The 19,658-nt window shown below is 41.1% G+C and overlaps 1 protein-coding gene across 2 annotated transcripts in view; it reads left to right on the forward strand.

Annotated features, from left to right (window-relative positions):
* Window positions 1–19,658, forward strand: part of LOC125303130 (B-cadherin-like) — a 38,225-nt gene that overhangs the window by 6,623 nt on the left and 11,944 nt on the right. The window contains exons 5-15 of one of the 2 annotated variants that reach the window (XM_048256659.1): window positions 125–278; window positions 659–831; window positions 3,615–3,743; window positions 4,938–5,123; window positions 5,545–5,789; window positions 6,270–6,412; window positions 7,122–7,346; window positions 7,621–7,845; window positions 8,367–8,497; window positions 8,701–8,844; window positions 9,068–9,833. In XM_048256659.1, the coding sequence (XP_048112616.1) occupies window positions 125–278; window positions 659–831; window positions 3,615–3,743; window positions 4,938–5,123; window positions 5,545–5,789; window positions 6,270–6,412; window positions 7,122–7,346; window positions 7,621–7,845; window positions 8,367–8,497; window positions 8,701–8,844; window positions 9,068–9,316 (2,004 nt within the window). In that variant the 3' untranslated portion in view covers window positions 9,317–9,833. Of the gene's footprint in view, window positions 1–124; window positions 279–658; window positions 832–3,614; window positions 3,744–4,937; window positions 5,124–5,544; window positions 5,790–6,269; window positions 6,413–7,121; window positions 7,347–7,620; window positions 7,846–8,366; window positions 8,498–8,700; window positions 8,845–9,067; window positions 12,264–13,935; window positions 14,054–18,249; window positions 18,468–19,049; window positions 19,191–19,658 lie in introns of those variants that run through there. The other variant, XM_048256658.1, reaches the window with a different exon arrangement.

Raw genomic sequence — 19,658 nt, forward strand, 5'->3', positions numbered from 1 at the left:
TACATGGAATACATGAACGTAATAACTGTTTATTATGAGCAAAACTGTTTGTGTGTGGATATATATGTGTACCTGTGTGTGTGTGTGTGTTTGCGTGTGTGCATTTTCATGTGTGTGTGTTTAGCTCACAGCTCATGCCATAGTAGTAGGCACTGAAGGAGACCGCCCTGCCGAAGCGCCCATGGAGATCACCATCAAAGTGCTCGACCAGAATGACAACCATCCGACCTGTACCCTGGGCATCTTCCAGGGCAACGTGAGCGAAGTAGCCTCCTTAGGTGAACAAGAGGCTGATCTACTGTCTCTGTCTTAGTAGGCCACAGAGTGCATGTAGCAGGAGGAGCAGGATGCAGCAAGAATAGTTGTCAGGAGAGAGAGAGATAGGAGAGATGGGTAGAGTAATAAACACCTAATTCTTTATTTGAAATATTGAAACCTTCACAAACAACACACATTTTCTAAATATATTTAGAGCAACATAATTGTTGAGAGCTGTACAAACTAGATACATTAAATATGTTTGTATGTCATGTAATGAATATCACATTGAATCTAATCTGTACCACATTTAACCCTAATTTGACACTGATGACACTATAAAATGGTGATATACTACAGTACTCTAGGTGATCACCTAAACTGATTTACCTGTTCTCAGGTCAGCCGATTGTACGGATCAGGGCAGAGGATCAGGATGATCCAGAGACGGAGAACGCCATGGTGAGGTACAAAATCCTGAGGCAGGATCCAGCCCAGCCCAACGCTGAGATGTTCTCCATCAATGAAGTCAGTGGCCTCGTCAGTGTGGCCTCTGTGGGGCTTGATAGCGAGGTAGGCACACCTCAGCATGTGTACACACACTCACAAACAAGGAGGCATACACATACATACACACACACACATATACACACACACATACATACACATACACACACACATATACACATACACAAACATATACACATACAAGCAGTATCTCTCTCTCACACACACACACACACACACACAAGCAGTATCTCACAGACACACACACACACACACACACACACACACACACACACACACACACACACACACACACAATACACACACAGAGTGTGTCCATGTAGCTGGACAACTAGCTGTATCTCCATGTAGCTGGACAACTAATTATCTTAGGCGTGCTGTATGTTTTATTAAGTGTGCTTGCTGAAAGCCTTACAGACCACTTTTTTTGGCCAGCTCCTGCCCCTATGCCTTTTGAGATACCGACACCGTTCCAACTCTAAAACGTCCAGTCAGTACCGGTGTAAGTTGCTCGGGAAGATGACGTCACTGACCCTTGTCTGACCTCCTGGATTTCAGCCATATTTTTGATTTTAGCGAAAGCAAAACTAAAGTTTCACAGGTCACAAATCTTCAGACTATGCCTCACAAAAGTTTCAGAAAAGATTTTTGATTTTCGAAACTCATCACAGCCAATCAAAATCAGTCGTGAAGCCGCCAAGCAGGAAGTGAGTTCATGTTTCAGCAAGGCTTTGATGTATGAAGTCCAGGCTTGGTACATGGACTTGGGACCCCATCATTAGGACGCACAATACATTTGGTGTCTTTTGACCACTAGGAGTGCGCTATAACCATAGGAAGTAGTCTAATATCTCAGCAATGCTTCATGTATAGAAACCAAAGTTGGTACATGGACTTGGGACCCCATCCTGAGGACCAGTGTTGGGCAAGTTACTGAAAATTAGTAATTAGTTACAGTTACTAGTTTTAGAATTACCTTACCAATTACTGTATATCAAAAGTAATTACTAGAGAAAGTAATTTTTGAGTTACTTTTAAGTCTGCTTTTAAAATGTCAATATGAACAGTACTAAACAGTCACACAAACAATAAACCTATTTTTTAGGACTATGTATTGTAGTTTCAACGGGCCTTCAAATCAATAGCCTTGGGCATGAGTTATCAAACTTTGTCCGACCCCAAAACATTCTACAATGCATGAAGGCCTCCCTGACCTTGTTTTGCGCCACCCTCACCATCTAGGTGGTTTGATAGATATGTACAGTACACTGCCTACTGCTTGCCTTCTACTACTACTGGTAGTAGTAGTATGCATGGTGGTGCACTGACACTGAATTCTGTAATATAGTAATAAGTTATAATTATCATTATTATTGCAATCCTTCTGTAGGCCACATGGAATGAGTTCAATGGGATGTAATGTGAAACAATGTTAAATGGCCTATTTTCAAAGCAGTTATTGTTTGCTCACACACACATACAACCTTAGGTTATCCTCATCCTGCTTTAAACACAGTATTATATAGCCTGACCTACCGAAATAAGTTCTTATACGCATCCGAGGGTTTTGGGGTTGTCGCACACTATGCAGAAGGTTACTCTTCAGCTGATAAGGTTGTTCCAGAGAGAAGTTGCATGTTCCGTCGCAGACAAATGAATCCATAACACCATGGGCGTCAATTCCGATGTAAACATACTGTGCAAATAACTCAAGTCGCTGTAGTACGTACGGTAGGCTATTTGGAGGTTTCTTTATCTGGTAAGTGAAATCTGTATTTTCTCGAGTTAAACGTGTGCTTGCTTGTGCCAAGGCTATATATAGGCTACTGTATCTAGACCTATTGGTGTTATGGCGTGGCTATGTTGTAAGAATGAGAAATTGATATAACGAGGCTTTTGCGCAATAGGCGAAAAAGAGCAGAGATAAACAACGATGCACTTTTACTGTAGTGGAGCTTACGAGATGGAAACGAAAGGGAAAAGGCTTTTAAGATGCCCATTTAAATTGTAGCCTAGTGCACTCTTGTGTGTTTTAGCATAAATCCGAAATAAGGAGGAATGTGAGGAGGCTCCTATTAACTGTAAAGAATGCATCTGAAATCTAAACATGAAACACAATCGCTGGAAACACAGCTAAGGTTGGGAGACGTTAGATCAGAAGCAGCAAATGTGCATTTGTCATCTTGTCTGCAGTCGTTCATTCAAGATCAACAGTAACGCAGGTAACGAACTCTTTGAAATTTCAGTAATTGTAATTGTGTTACTTGATTTACAAAAATACTTTGTTACATGCTCGTTATCACTAAAAGTAGTGGAATTACAGTAACGCGTTACTTTGTAACACATTACTCCCAAAACTGCTGAGGACACACAATAAATTTGGTGGCCTTTGACCACTAAGTGGGCACTATAATCACAGGAAGTATGTTCACATCTCAGCAACACTTTCACGTATAGACACCAAACTTGGTAGACTTGAGGACACACAATAAATTTGGTGGGGGCTAGAGTTACAGGAAGTTAGCTCATATCTAAGTGACACTCAGTTCTCAAAACAAAACTTGGTATAGGGACTCCATTGTGAGGGCATCATTTAAGTTGGTGCCCTTTGACCTAGGGCTCGCTGCAACTAGCAACTTGAATCAAGTCTAATTCAACGCACCATATTTCACTATCTGCTCCCGTTGGTGAGCCGCACCTGAGCAAGCACACTTTCGCAGGTCCTTGGAAGTGCATTATAGTTTTACATTATTATTTGTATTATACACTTGAGGTGATGTACAGTATATTGCTTAAAGACAATTTAGCTTGTCTCTGGTCCTCCTCAGACCCACCAAGGCTACAGGCTGATGGTAGAGGCAGCTGATATGGAGGGTCAAGGGTTGAAGACTACCTGCACCGCCACCATCTCCATCACTGACAGCAACGACCATGCTCCCAAGTTCAGTCATACCACTGTGAGTACATGCGAGCCACACACACACACATACACCTGCACAACCACAGTATTCATTGCTGACCATTTGCACATGTTATTTAGCTGCCATGTCCATAAAGGCGTCATGAGTCAGTAGCATTAACAACAATAAAGATAAACTTGATCTGAGCCTATCAGCCACCTGTCTATGCAATGTTTGTTTTCACAAGTAGGTGCTGCTTGTGTGTGTATGAGTGTGGGGTTGACAAATATATTGTGTGTCCTATGGTACACACCAGCTACATAAGGGAAAACCTTGGAGATAACGTATAAATATAAAGTAACTAAGTAGAAATACTTAAGTACAGTACAGTATGAATGGCAAGTATTGTACTTTACTTGAGTTTTTATTTTTCTTCCTTCTTTTACTTTTACTTTTTAAAAGAAAATGTTTACTTTTACTCCACCACATTTTCATTAGCAGTAGAAAGTAAGCTAAAATAATGTGCAGATGCCACAGCCACAGTTTCCATTCAACATGTTAGATATTTGCAACCCCAAGATTTTCTCACTTGATGTTATCACAGGACACAGCAATGAATGAAGACTAGCAAATATAGCTAAGACATAGCACACTGGCTTATGTAGACTGTTTTAAGGAGCTGAATTAAATTAAAATTCCAACTGTTGTTGTTTGCTTTTCATTAACAGCACTTTTGTTTAGGCTTTCAAAGCGTGTTTATGGAGTGTGATGGAGCTGTCTTTCTAAACATGTTGGATAAACTTCATTATAGGCCTATAAAAGTAAAAGGAAGCAGCACTGAAAAATGAATGGCAGCCATACCTTTGTTCAGGCTTCGAAGACAATGTGTATGAAGTGAAGGCACCACGTTTTAAGGTGCTGCATGAACTTAATAGCCTATGCAGTGAAGTTCTGACTGCTTTCTTTTAAAAGCATAGCGAAAGGAGAGGGTTGTCACCCCACCTGGCCTTGAAAGCTTTTACTAGTACTTTGTACTTCTACCTTCAGTACTTAAGTATGTTTACTTGTCATACTTAAGTATTGTAAATAATAGATACTTTACGACTTTTATGGTATGGTATGTTTCTAGATTACTTTTACATTTACTTTTACTGAAGTCATTTTTGATCAAATATCTGTACTCCTACTTAAGTGTGGGTTTCTGATACTTTATACAACTGTGTGTGTGTGTGTGTGTGTGTGCGTAAGTAGTACACTGGCTCCATAAGGGAGAACGTTGAGGGTGGCGTTGTGGTGAGGCTCCCTGTGACAGACCTGGACCAGGCTCTGAGCCCGACCTCAGCCACCACCTACGCCATTGTCAGGGGCAATGAGAATGGCCTTTTCAAAATCAGCACCGGACCCAGCAAGATGGAGGGCATCATCACTTCTGCCAAGGTAATAGTACCATCCTCTCACCCATTGACTTTTAACAACAGGAAGCTGCCCACTCCGTTCCTGGGTATGGTTATCACCTGCTATGACCACCACAGCCAAGGTGAAACCACAGTCTTCTCAACACTTAAGCACAGTGTTGTATATTAGGAGGCTCTATGACAGGCCTAGGCATGATCTGGCAGTGCCTGGTAAAGTTAAACGTCAATTTTAATCTTTAGTTAGAGTAAATAACTTAATAAATTCACTCACTTTTAGCTTGACTATTGTTTGGAAGAAGGGACTACAAAACAGTATCCCTCACCTGTTGAAATATAATTTTACCTTGAAATATAAACAGATCATAAATCAGTTGATTAAAAATTAGGAACTGAAGTGTCAGATGTGGATCACACTTTGAAGGTGTTGCACTGTTTCCTTTAAGGGTCTGGACTTTGAACAGAAGCGTAAACACACACTTCTTGTTACCGTGGAGAATGAGGTTCCTTTTGCTGTACCTTTGAGCACATCCACTGCCACTGTCATAGTAGAGGTGGAGGACGTGAACGAGGCGCCTGAGTTTGTGCCTGAACAAAAACTCGTCAAAGGAGCAGAGGACATGTCTGTTGGTACTGTGATAGCTGTGTACAAAGCTAAAGACCCTGACACCGCTAGAGAACAAACAGTGAGGTGTGAATGTGTGCGCACACACACACACACACACACACACTCTCTCTCTCTCTCTCACACACACAGACACACTCACACACTCTCTCTCTCACACACACACACACACACACACACACAAACACACTCAGATAGACATACAGTTAATACACAGATGAATACACATCCACATATAAAGAGACCTTCTTCCATCATAACTACCTTTCCCTTGCAGTAAAGAAAGGCAGGGGGAGTGTATTTAGCATTTTTCAAACTTGAAGTTCATTTGAAAGGCTTTATTAAAACCTTAGTTAGAACACATTAGAGTACAGAGTGCAAGAAAAATAAAATCTAGTAGGCCCTACTATAAGTCTTATAGAAAATTACCGGTTGAAAAATATCAAAGGTAAACTCAAACTACAATTGTTTATGGTCTCTGTATTTAGATTTAATGCATTGTACACACACACATACACACTCTATATTGTTTAATCTGATGTACAGATATAAGATGTTGTCAGACCAAGCTGGTTGGCTGGAGGTGAGCCAAGACTCTGGCCTGGTCCGCGTGAGGAATGCAATGGACAGAGAGGATGCGCTGGTCAAAGATGGAAAGTACACTGTCATCGTCCTCGCCTACGACAATGGTGAATATTACTGTGACAGACTTGCACTCTGTTCCAATTCATTCCACATACTTCTGTCAGTACACTTTAAAGCAGTGCGCTGTGTGCATTGTGTGCAAACTCACGTAGTGCATGAATTTCAACAGGGTAGTGTCATCTCAAATTAAACTCCAACTCTGTGCACTTAATGGAAATGATTATTGCAACATTGTTGGTCTGCTCAGCCACAGCAGAATTGGGCTGTATGTTCAGCCTGCACAGTCACTGAAGAAACCTCAAGAGCTAAAGGCTATACGATTAGAATAAGACATCTAGTTTAATATTTATACATTTATATTTCTGGGGTAGTAAACTATAGTTGACTTCTCAAGTCATTAAGGTCCTAAACAATAAGTTAAGAGATTTGTTGAAGTAATAAATATTTTTGGTCAAGTGCTGTATTGGTCAAGAATTTGATATGCACATTTCATTTGGCAGAGGCTTTTATCCAAAACAACTCACAGTGTAGATAGACATGTTTCATCAGTATGTGTGTTCTTTGACTCAAACCCATAAGAGGTTGTTAGACCCTTGCTCTCACAGTTGAGCAAGAAGAGCACATACGGTATCACTAGATACGTACAGTAAGCAGCTGTGTTGGGGTTTTACATTAAAATATTGCAAAGTGGTGCAGCACTTACCCATGATGATCTTCCTGTTGGATTGCCCCACCCCTCCCTGTGGCCATCAGACCTGAACCCTGCCACCGGCACAGGGACTCTCGTGATCGAGATGGGCGATGTGAATGACAACGCCCCCCTGGTGAAGGAGAGGCATGTGCAGTTCTGTTCCCTCGACCCGGTTCCTGTTCCACTCACCATTCTGGATGCAGATGGACCGGGCAACGCCGATCCATTCACGGTCCAGCTGACGGAGGGCAGCCAGACCAACTGGACCTTAATCACCAACTCCAGCTGTAAGACCAGATCCACTGACAAGTCAATGGCACTTTAAACAATAAATTATCTAAATCAGTCTGTTGGTGTAAAGTAGCAATGCTATTGGTTAGCAAACTTATCGAGACACATACTGGCACTTTCTCTTGTACATATGCATAAACTCTCTCACACACACAGGCCTACACACAGTCTCACACACAGATACAGAGTCCCTGCAGAAAGCGTTTGAGATTCCCATATGCATACACACACACACACCTGTCTAACCTTCCTGTGCTCCATTCCTCTCAGCTGGTGTGGTGAGTGTGCGTCCCCGCCGGCAGCTACCCTCGGAGGATTACCTTGTGGGGCTGCGTGTGTATGATGCCCATATGCTAGCGCAGGACAGCTCGCTGCAGGCAGAGGTGTGCCAGTGCAGCGGTGCCGTCACCAGCTGCTTCCACCCGCTGCCACGCTACGTCCCCGACACAGCCTCCCTCTCCATGGCCATCCTGGGTGCCGTGTTTGTCTTACTATGTAAGCCTCCCTGTCTACAAGATCACAGAGACAGATGAGTTCATACTGCTGTAGCTAAAATGCTAAAGACCTCCTGTCTACACTATCAGAGAGAGATGAGAGAGTTAAAGCTGCTCAGGCTAAAATACTAAAGACATCCTGTCTACACTATCAGAGAGAGATGAGAGAGTTAAAGCTCAGATGTGAGTTCAGACTGCTGTAGCTGAAAGATCAAAGCCATCCTGACTTTTGGTTCATGAGAGAGACATGAGTGTTTCATTCTGTAAAAGATCTGATAATTTCTGCTACTTGGATACTTGGTTGTATCAATCGTATGTATGCACTGTGAAGCTTTCTGTGATAAGCTTACATTTTAGACATTACTGTCAGGCTGTCTGCTACTGTGAGTAAACAAATTATGCTCTTAGAAGAAAACAGTGTGTTCACAGAGTGGACCGTGCACCCAAACTGTTGATGATATAAATAACTGCTGCTAGTCCCGGGACAACTCACCTGAAATGACCCCTGTCCCTATTACCTAGTGCTGCTGCTCCTGTTGATATTCTTCATCAAGAGGAGGAAGAGGGAGAAACAGGAAGTCCTTCTGCCAAAGGAGGAAGTGCGAGACACACTCATCTTTTACAACGAGGAAGGTGGAGGGGAGGACGATCAGGTGAAGCAACAGACACAACCAATCACATTCAACAGCATAAACACAACAATACATTATATGGTGTATTCAATCTGTCATAAAACTTAACAAGAATGGAACCATTCAATGTGTTCTTTTGATGTGTTTGTGTGTGTGTGTGTGTTTGTGTGTGTGAATGTGTATGTGTGTGTGTGTGTGTGTGTGTGTCTGTATGTGTGCCACAGGAGTATGACCTGAGCCAGTTGCATCGTGGGCTTGATAACCGACCTGAGGTGGTGTGTACTGATGTGGTCCCCACACTCATGCCCGCTCTACCCTATAGACTGAGACCAGAAGAGAACGAGGAGATTGGGAGCTTCATCAATGATGTACGTCATCTGTCACTGTGTGCGTGTGTGTGTGTGTTTCTTTTTCAATTCAAATTCAAATAGAGACTGCAAAGACACACCTCCTGTATTTCAAACACATCTGTGTGTGTGTGTGTGTGTGTGTGTGTGTGTGTGTGTGTGTGTGTGTGTGTGTGTGTGTGTGTGTGTGTGAGTGATTGTATGAGGTGTAATCCCCGTCCCCTGTGTCTGTCCTCTCCCCCAGAACCTGGCGGCTGCAGACGGTGACCCGGCGGCGCCCCCCTTTGACTCGCTGCTGGTGTTTGACTATGAGGGGGCGGAGTCCATCTGCGGCTCTCTCAGCAGCCTGCAGTCCAGCAGCTCGGACAGAGACCAGGACTACGAGCACCTGCAGCATTGGGGTCCGCACTTCAGGAAGCTCGCCGACATGTATGGAGAAGGCGAGGATGACGACGACGACGAGACATTGCCCGGGAGGAAGGAATGGGTCTGAGGTGTGATCGGAGCTGAGTGTACCAAACCACACCTGACCAACAGGACCTCCACTCCACTGTGGGTGCCTTTCCACAAGGCTTTTGGGAAAAGCAGTCTTGACTGACACCGAGACCCTCATGACCATTACCCTGATCTGAGACAAACTCTACTGGACTACACACTTGACTGGCACTGAGGCCCTTACAATGGGCACTGCATTATCCTTATAGTAAACAGAAATATATATGTAGGCCTAATACAGAACTTTCTCAAAGATATTACTGAGCTACAGTCTACATTAGGAAATTGATGCATTAAGCAATTCATTTTGGGTTCCACGTGGTTTTAGTGACAAAGAAAATAGCTTTTGGTGACTATGGAGGATTGACGTGTATTGTTTTTGTTCAGCGTAAATAGATAGCCTGATAAGGACAAATATACTCAACATTCCAGCACATTCTGTCCTGTCATGACCAGTGTTGGGAGTAATGCATTAAAAAAGTAATGTAATTACAATAATGGATTGCTTTTTGCTGTAATGCAGTAATGTAAGGCATTACCAATACAATTTCAGTAATATTTTACTCGGTACAATTCTCAGTAACTGAAGTTACTTTGCTTTTTAATCCAAAATTGACAAATGCTCAATTGGCACCAGAGAAGATTATCCAAGAATTAAAAAAAGTCATCTATGCTGGTCCTGGAATTTGATTGCCTTGTTTAGATGACTGTACAGTAGAAAGGGAATTTGAGTTATCTCTGCCACTCATTCAACAGACCAAACATGGTTAGGCTATACTTTTCATTTCAAGCAGTGAGAATAACTAAAATGTTGCTTTTACAGACAAAGATCGTAGTCATTATTCTCAAACTATTTGCATTAAGTCTACACCACTGTAAGTGGAAGAAAAGGCAACCAGCAATGATGAAAACCATTTAAAGTCAACATACAATTTCACTATGGCTATATTTTACTATATTAAGTTGTAAGTGACCTTTGGCCTTTGGGGCCTACATTGTCCCATGAGCCATAACTGCAACCATTATATTGTTCTTTTGTTAGCCTTAAGCCTAGCTCAGTCATTATGCCATACCACATCACCTCCTGCCGTCTAATAAGCCGCATTGAACACATGAAGATCTACTGAGAACACCAAATCCATATTTCCTGTTATTTTGGTGAAAGTAATGTAAACGTAGTGTAATGCCTTACAATTCAAAGACAGTAATATTGTAATGTAACAAATTACTTTCAGATGACAGTAACAAGTAATAAATAATGCATTACACTTTTGAAGTAACTTGCCCAACACTGGTCATGACATTGGGCCAAAACAGTTTGTGTTGCCAAAGCTATGCCTTACCTGTTTCAGGGGGCCTTTAGAAGATTAGAATATTTTTTATACTCAATATTTATGTACAATTTGCATGAGTGTTACTGTAATGTGCAGGACAGTTTTTGAAGTTGTTTTATCAACATGTTAATGGGTACAGTGTTATGCTTTAGCGGAAATGCTACACATGTTTTTTTTGTTAAAACTAAGGATAAAAAAATCATTTTAATTTGTGAATAGATCTAATAATGAAAGTGCTCATTCAAAGGATGAAAGTAAATAAAGCTATTTTCATGGGTGAATTAACATTTGGAGGTTGCATCCATAAACCTGTCAGAAAGTTAAGACTGATCTGATTTTAAATAATTAGGCCTACATTATTTACTGTAAACATTTTCCCCTAGAAAGGGATGGAAGTAAGTTTCCTCAAAACTAACAGCCTAATGTTCCAACCAACCCTGGCTTATAAACCCCAGTTTCTACAGAGAGGGGGTGATGGCTAATTTCCTGCTGTTGCACATTAGGCCTACAGATCCTTACTGGGTGTGGACTGAGGGACATGTGTAGAACATTCACTGATGCAGAAAATCTACCTAGATTTGGTCAAACATTTCATTTTAAATGAGAGGCCTGTCCGCGTCATTTAACAAAGATAGCCTCACCTCCGTATGCCATTGTACACCTTGTGCGGAGTCTATTAACATAAGCATAAAGTAGCAAGTAACATGGCCTAAGAAAAACGTTTTAAAGGTAGGAGGCCTATGTGTTAAATAAAATGTGACACTTCGGCTACTCAGAGGTCGAAAATGTGCATTTGAGAAAAAAAAAAAAAACATCAGAAAAACATCAGGGTGGTTCGTTTGCTGAGACAACACCCGTAAAACATCAGGAACGTCTCCCGCTTTAGCTTATCACTTTTAAAATATGCTTGTCTCCGGCCATAAATTGGAAAGCCCCCGTATTCCACCAACAACACACGGCTAATTAGTCTAAGAAATACAGTGTGTTGATAAGATTTCAAAACATGACACAAATGGTAGAAACATGTAGATAAGTCGCTACACTGTCCAGAAACGGCATGTTAAACCCCCCTTGCGTCCACTCAGTGTTCGGCTTTGGCTAGCCTATTAATGGGAAGCGGAATGTTGACCCCGCTGCTGGGTAGTGATGGGTTACGACGGGGAATAACATGCCATATAGCTGAACTGCTGCTAATCATTTACTGGCGACGTATCCGTCATTTTCGTCAGAGCAACAGTTAATGCAGGTTTTCCTACCTGTTCTTGCTTCTGCCGTTGCGCTATATCTTTCTTAAAAGAAAGAAACAACAAAATAAGAAACACATTTGAGATTTAACAATCAAGTTGGAATTCAAGCGCTTGGGCAGAGAGAAGTGGATATACCCTATACGGACTTAATTGGCAGTGTTTAAGATTAATCTTTTCCCTCCTTTTCGGTAACACGGTTGGACTAGGTCTAATTGGGTTTGATCAACATCCATGTCCTCCTCTGTGGAGTAGCCTAAAACTACAGGTATTTGACCGTTACTTACAACCTATACCCTGGATATAGCCTACACACACTATGGGATTTGGAGCGCTGAGGATTGGATTTGTTGCTGTGTTGGTTCAGGTGAGACTCACTTTTGCTTTGTAGCCTACTTTAACACTTTGTAGAGCTACTTCATTATGCTTGAACTTGAAGTGTGGGGCAGTCATCAAAATAAATGTACACAACCTTTCTATTTTACAAACTTAATTTACAGAAATTGTTTTCTGATATTTGTTTTTGATCATAATTATCCATGGGAATTTTTCTGGGATTTGATTGGGGCATCTATGCAACACATTTTAAGTGCAGGTTATAAAATTGGTGTGGTTTGTAACCTGTTGGAGAGGTTGAAAAGGAGATGATATACCATACCCCCATGATATACCATACAGCATATATAGGATAACATTATGCGACTTTTTATTATTGCAGATACAATGCAAAATGGAAAAAAGTAAAAGTGTGTGATCACTTGAATTCCAGCTTTGTTATCTGTGAACAATGACAAGCAATTCCATTGAAACTACAGTTTTAAATACAGTCATGTTGAAATTATATAGTAGAGAAGAATCTGTTGCATATTACCAGATCACCAAATTCATGATGATCACCAGCTGCTGATCATCATTAGTAAGGGTGTTTGATCTTGCAAAAATCAGTAACAGTAGCCTAACTAAAGACAAACTTTTCAATTGAGTCTATCCTGAAAGGTTAAAAAAGCTATAAAAGAATTACACAAAATTAAATAAAGAATTTGAAAGAATGGTAATTCAGAAGTTTAGCTTATGTTGTTCTTTATCAGTTAAATTATTTAAAAGATGCTTGACACTTGGATTGAAGACATGCACAGCACAGTGTGCTTTTGTTTTAATGCTTGCTGTTGTAAACAAGATAAGGTAAAGTATATAATCATGACATCATGCTTCAGCTGCATAAATTCATATAATCCGGGAAGAATACAGAAAGTAAAAGTGTGATCACCTTGAAATTACACATGTAGACATGACAACCCATCTTCATCAAAACTACCTGAATTGTTACAATAAGGATTATATGTTCTAGAGAAGGAAACCATTCTTTGATATCTTCAGAGATGCGCAAACACAATTCTTTTTTTTGTATTCTTTATTTTAACTAATCTAAACCTAAAGACAAATCAAATCTAATCTTTTCTATTTCTTGTTTGCTGTTTGGTGTCTCATCATCATCATCATCAGTATAACTTTTAGAGTATCTAGGGAATAAAAGTTGTAATATATACAATATCAAAAGACTTTTCAAACCAAGAGAATAAATAAAACGAAGACCTCATTTGTAGAACTGAACAATTTATAGTTTCAGTATTTCTGTGAGGCGAGCGTGATGTATTTTGTTTGTCTGTGATGAGTAGTTTTAATTAGAATAGAGTATATGTTACATAAATTCCTTTTGGTATTACCATAGCGGATCAACAACCAAACCTAATAAATAAAACGCATGCAAGCTAACAATTTTGGTGGGCACATTAGAGTTTGGCAGTGATAGAAAAAAGGATGTATTTTATATATTATTTTATATATTGTATATTACTGTATGTATTCTTAAATGTGTTATATTCAAAAACTTTGGGGGGATTTACTACCGTAAGACGTAGGCTACCCAGAGTCTGTGTAGGCACAGCAGCACTGTGTACAATGCAACAATGCGCTGGAGACAGGCGCAGAACACATCACATTCTGCACCCAGCCTGACTGGTTCTGTGTTCTCTCCGAAGACGGTCTGTTTCAGATGCAGTGCAGAGGAGCAGCAGTGCTTGCCTGGACCCCTCCTCCAGGACTACACTTTCAAAGTGGCTCAGAGGAACCTGCAGAAGGACCAGGTGGTGGGGAAAGGTGAGTGTCACCTGTAGAGATACCAGGCGCTGGTCAAAGGCAGCTCTAACCTGTCCAAGGGACAGGTCTTGGGGTAGGATGATCTGACTAGTAGAAATACCAGGTGCTGGGGACAAGTGAGTCCATCCTGCACTGTGAGAGGAGGTGAGCGCTTATTCTGACCATGATACTGAGACCAGCCTTATCTTGCCTTGATGCGGCCCTTGGCCTGTGTGATCTGCAGTGTGAGAACCTGATCCATTCCCAGGCTTGAATATTTGCAGTGTGAAAAAAGGAAAGTACGGCTGCTCCACCACACCCACACCAAATCAATTCCTAGGTTTGAGTATCTGAGATAATCCTGATCTGTTCCAAATTCTGTGTAATCAACATTGTGAGAAGTCTGGTTCTGTGTGGCCCCAGGGCAGAGAGGTTTGATCTGATCAGCAGCATAACCATTCAAACCACAAGTCCCTGATTCGGGAACTAACTAATACCAACAAATTCCTTGGTCATTTCTCTTTGTTGCTGTGACTGTTTTTGGTCCAATCAGCAACATAACTAGACAAACCACAAACCCTTGATGTGTGCACCAACAGATACCAACAAACACCAACTAAAATCAACAATTTCTTTGGTCATTCCTCTTCGTTGCTGTAGCGGTTGCTCTAGCCATTTCTTAATAAGAGATACCTAGCAGGCTTTTTCAATAGTGGCCAGTACATTACACTAGCAAACTTTCTCTGTTGCAACTGAGCAATTATATTAAATATTATTCAAAGGCTATTTTGATGCCTCATTTTGAGCAAAACCAAGCAGCTGCTCGAGTTTCACAGAACACATTTTCTGAAATAAACTTGTGATAAAGCAAGAACATAATTGAGATATATAAATTATTTTGTAGATGTGTAATAAAAATGTAGCAGGTCCCTGCATGGGTTACTCAGTGAATTCTCATGAGGCTCTATGCTTGATTGATATTTGCCCTCATCAACTAGAGGAATGGTTTAAAACTGCCTCTAAAACTGGCATCATTTTGATTTAGAGTGGTGATCAGTCAGTTTCAGCACTTCACAAAGAGAATATTTGAGTTTGGAGTGCTTATTATCAGTTAGTTCTGAGCCTGTCTGTACATGTGCAGTGCCCCATTTAAAGAATGCAAGCGTTGCTCCCTGTAGGCTAGACGAGTTAAGTGTGACACAGCGGCTGCTGCTCTCGGTTGTGTTTACCTATGCCCCTCTCTCACGGCCGGCTCCCTCTCATAGAGCAAAGTCTGACTCCACCACCACTACGCCTGGCCAGCACATCCCTTCCAATTACGGCCAGACTCCCCCAACAGCGCTCATGTGAAACTAGAGTTGGACTACTGAAACACAGATTATTAACCCTGTCATTGAGCGGTTGTACCATAAAACATGACAAACGTTTAGATTAAAAGATGTATCATCCCTTAGTCACTGTCCATGGAGTGAGTGAAACATACATTCTTATCTTTGAGTTACCCACAAAGGAATGCTATTACTGACTCAATTTTAGGTGACTAATAAGTTAGAAGCAGACAGATAGAAAACAGATTGACTATTTTAGTAAACATACCCCATACTATCCATGAACAAACCAGCTGATGAAACTATATCAAATTGGTACTCATTCTTGCTGACTCTGTCTCTTTTATGGCCTGCTGGTGTCCATTTTGTTTTCCCTGAGCTGAGTCCTTTGGCAGACACGAGTATCCATTATCAACTTTATTTCAGGCAAAAAATGACTCCTTCAGACAAAAAGAAGTGTGATTGCTCAGTCTGGGAGCACCAGTGTGCAACAACCATCATTAAATTACAGAAACTGTAATTATGAAGAAAAAAAACTCTCTTGGTTATCATTGTTGTCCAACACTTCCTAATGTCCGTGCCATTAGCTCAGATGCTCTCTGTCTGTGCTGTCTACTGGCGTCCACCTTGCTCATGCACCTTCAGTCCAAACCAGACTCCTCCGAGTCATTTATTTACCGAGGTCCGCGGGTGCACTTTACCACTGGACTTAGGACAGCTTCACAGCTACAGTGTAGATTAGGCTTTTATGGCCAACTTCCTTATTGCTTTACTACCTGAACATTGAACTGTGCAACCAGAGACATGATGCACTGTAGTGCTAGAGACAACATAGGCAGTATGCCCCAGGCGCTTATGCCATGCATGAATACCAGGATTTTATTTGCAAGAATTCAGGAGTTCATTTTATACCCTATATGGATTTGTCCATCTTTATCCACTAGGTTGCTTATTACAAGAACTGTTGTTTCGTTTTTCCGAAAGAAGTAGCTCTGGCCTCTCTTTTGCAGTAATCAGCAGCATATGAAAGTTGTAGTTCTGGTGCCTGTCTTGTTCACACCAGGGGCGCCTGCAGGAATTAATGCTATGCAGACATCCCAAGTCTCCCGGAAGTTCCGGGAGTCTCCCGTATATTGATAGCGGCTCCTTGACCCCCGCAAATTAGATAAAATCTCCCGGAATCTAGAGTGAGCGATCAAGAGCGCGCATGCGAGACCGCGTGTGCATCTGAGTGTAGCGCGCACACTCTGAGCGCATCAAAGACAAAGAGCATCCTGATTGGCCTGTTTCGCTAAATCAACCAATCAGTTTTCAGTGTAGGCGGGCTTTTGTGTCTTTTCTCCCGAACTTAATTAATCAGTTCAGTAGAAACAGGAGCGTCATGGTAGAGTCAGTGCCTCAAAAAAAGGAAAATATAAGACCCATTTCAAAGTGTAGGCTACCCTTGTCTCATAAGAGTAAAACATAATGATGGACCTAGTCTTGCACGCTGCACTGTTTGTAAACAGTGACTTTAGCATTGCCCACAGCGGGTTAAATGATTGCAAAAGACATGTTGAGGTGAGTTTAACAAGTGTCAGACTAAATGCCTACTAGATGGCTAGTTGCCAAGGCTACATGAAAAGATCAAACTACCAAAATCTACATATTTTATTTTCACAATTTCTATCTATAGGCCTTCCTTATTTGTTGTACTGACATTATTGTATAGGCTAAAAGTTTTTTTTTTTTTTTTGGGGCTTCGTGATGCCTCCCTGAAATGACTTTTTGCAAGTTGGGATGTCTGGCTATGGTACGCACACCCATCACCCCGAAAAAAAAAAAAAAAACGTTCACGCGTGGACAGTATTTTTCCTTTAGGTTCGTGCATACATAGCATAACAACATCCACATGCAATAATGCAACAACAACGTCTACAATTACCTATTAATTTGGGCAACTTTATACATCCCTATACAGGCTAAAGCTACCTTTAGTTGTGTTATAGCTACTGTAACGTCGGGCTTTAAACAGCTGTAATGCAGTCGTTCTGACAAGCACACCAATTGCTTAGCCAACCTTGTTCTTGCCCATCTTGAATAGCTCCTCTAGCTTTGTTGCCTCCATCCTTTCTGTTTTCGTTGTTTAAACTTGTGATATCCATGATGAGTATTGAGTTAGTGAATTAGCTCAACATTGTGTGCTGATAACCATATAGAAAGCCGAGTAAAAGAAAACAAGTAGCCTATGCGTGCCTGCGTGCGTATTCTCTCCTGCTCAAACATGTGTGCGCGTTAATTTTGATAAGTGTTCACTAACTTAATAAAAAATTGTAAATAGCCTGATGGCATGCAACTAATGGGATACTGTGCATAGTTGGAAAGGTATGTTAGGCCAATATGGTGTGAATATACCCACACACAAGGTACATTTTCTCTCGTTGTTGAGTGATGGTACGCACAGTGCGTACGGACGTACACCTGCAGGCGCGCCTGGTTCACACACATCTTGTTTGCACACGGCCACATTTCTGTTTATTGCAGCGGAAAGCAGATTTGTAAAACCAAGCCAAAATATCTATGTACAAAATATTATTACTCTCTCTCCTGGTCACAGTACTTGTGTGCCCATGATATGCCCATGATGTGCAATTTAAGAACATTTAGTGGAAGTTACTGTGATATGATTTTAAAAGTAAGTTACTGTGAGTGTACTGTATATGACCTGATTTGAACTCTTCCGGTGGGAGTGGGTGGAAGCTCAGGAAGCAAGAAAAATATGAGAAACATGTTAAAAATGGGTTTAGCATGTAAAATGAGTAAAATGGAAAATTGTACATTTACCTCATAACCCAGCATTGTGTGTGTGTGTGTGTGTGTGTGTGTGTGTGTGTGTGTGTGTGTGTGCAGTGCCTGTGTCTGGCTGTGAGCAGGGCAAGGCATTGCGCCTGAACTCGACTGACGGGAGGCTGGTGGTGGAGGGAGACGGAACGCTGAGGGTCAGAAACACCCTGAGACTTCCTGCCCGACGCCACACCCTTTCACTCTTCACTTCCGGGTCAGGGACCGACAAGCGCTCGGTGCAGATATCTCTGCAGTATGACCCCCTCAGCCAACCACACAAACAAGTGAGTTTGTACACTGTAAAAGACAAAAAGTCAGGGCTGTCCAATTTATCAAATTATATTATGTTACAATTACATGAAACAGTCTAGTTTTGAATGAAACATAACTTTATTGTGTTCAAATAGTCATTCGAGCAATACATTTTTCTAATTGAATCACGCAAGGAAAATTTATATACTGTGAAAAAAATAAAAGAGGGTTTGTCACAGTTACTAAACCACAAAACAAAATTAATCAAGCTCATGTTTTTCTTGATGAAAATGAACACATGGGATACCTTGGTGTCACCATTTCATTGTCCCATGAGCCTTTGCAAGAACACTGAGTTTTCTTAAAGAGGGTTGTGCTTAGAGACCTAGATGAAATATTCATGGAATTTCAAAGTGATTGTGTTATACAGGTGGCATGTGCTGAGAGTAGGCATTCAGATGTACTTAGTATTGCAACATCAATGTTAAAGGACGATTACTTTGATATTTAAGACTTGTGCTTGTGTTGACCTTTTTATCCCTCCTCCCTCCTTCTCCTCCTCTCCTCTCTCCTCCTCCCTCCACCTCCTCTACTCACCTCCTCTCCTCTCTCAGACGGACATGGCTCCCGCTCCAGTGGTCATACACTTCCCCCACTCCTCCTCAGGTTTGCACAGGAGAAAGCGTGACTGGATCATCCCTCCCATCAGTATCTCAGAGAACCACAGAGGGCCATACCCTTACATGTTAGTCAAGGTACAGGACTATTAATTTGCACAAGAATAAACAAAATAAGCAAATAAACTAAAGAAAACCGCTATAAACTAAATATGACCTCTGGTAACACTTTACGGTAAAGGGAAAATAAATTAATTCATGATGTATGCATTACTTCATTCCTTTATATCTTATGAATCATCAGGAATTGACATGAGTTCATTGTCTTTAAGTCATGACCTCATGCATGAACAGAACATTAGGTACAATGGGAACATCATCGTGATTTATGATTTCTTAAGCATGATCATAATGATTACATGAAGTTAAGGTTAATTGCTCATGGGTCCATAATGTCAACTAAAGTTGTGATTAATGACATGTGTTTAGAGAACTGCACAAGTTGTGTTCAAATCAGAATTTTAGCAATGATGACCACATTTTTAAGAATGAATAATCATGACCCACCGTACCTAATGCTTTAGTTGATGTGTTATTCATGTATGA

Source organism: Alosa alosa, chromosome 11 (assembly GCF_017589495.1).
Source record: "Alosa alosa isolate M-15738 ecotype Scorff River chromosome 11, AALO_Geno_1.1, whole genome shotgun sequence".
Taxonomy (NCBI): domain Eukaryota; kingdom Metazoa; phylum Chordata; class Actinopteri; order Clupeiformes; family Clupeidae; genus Alosa; species Alosa alosa.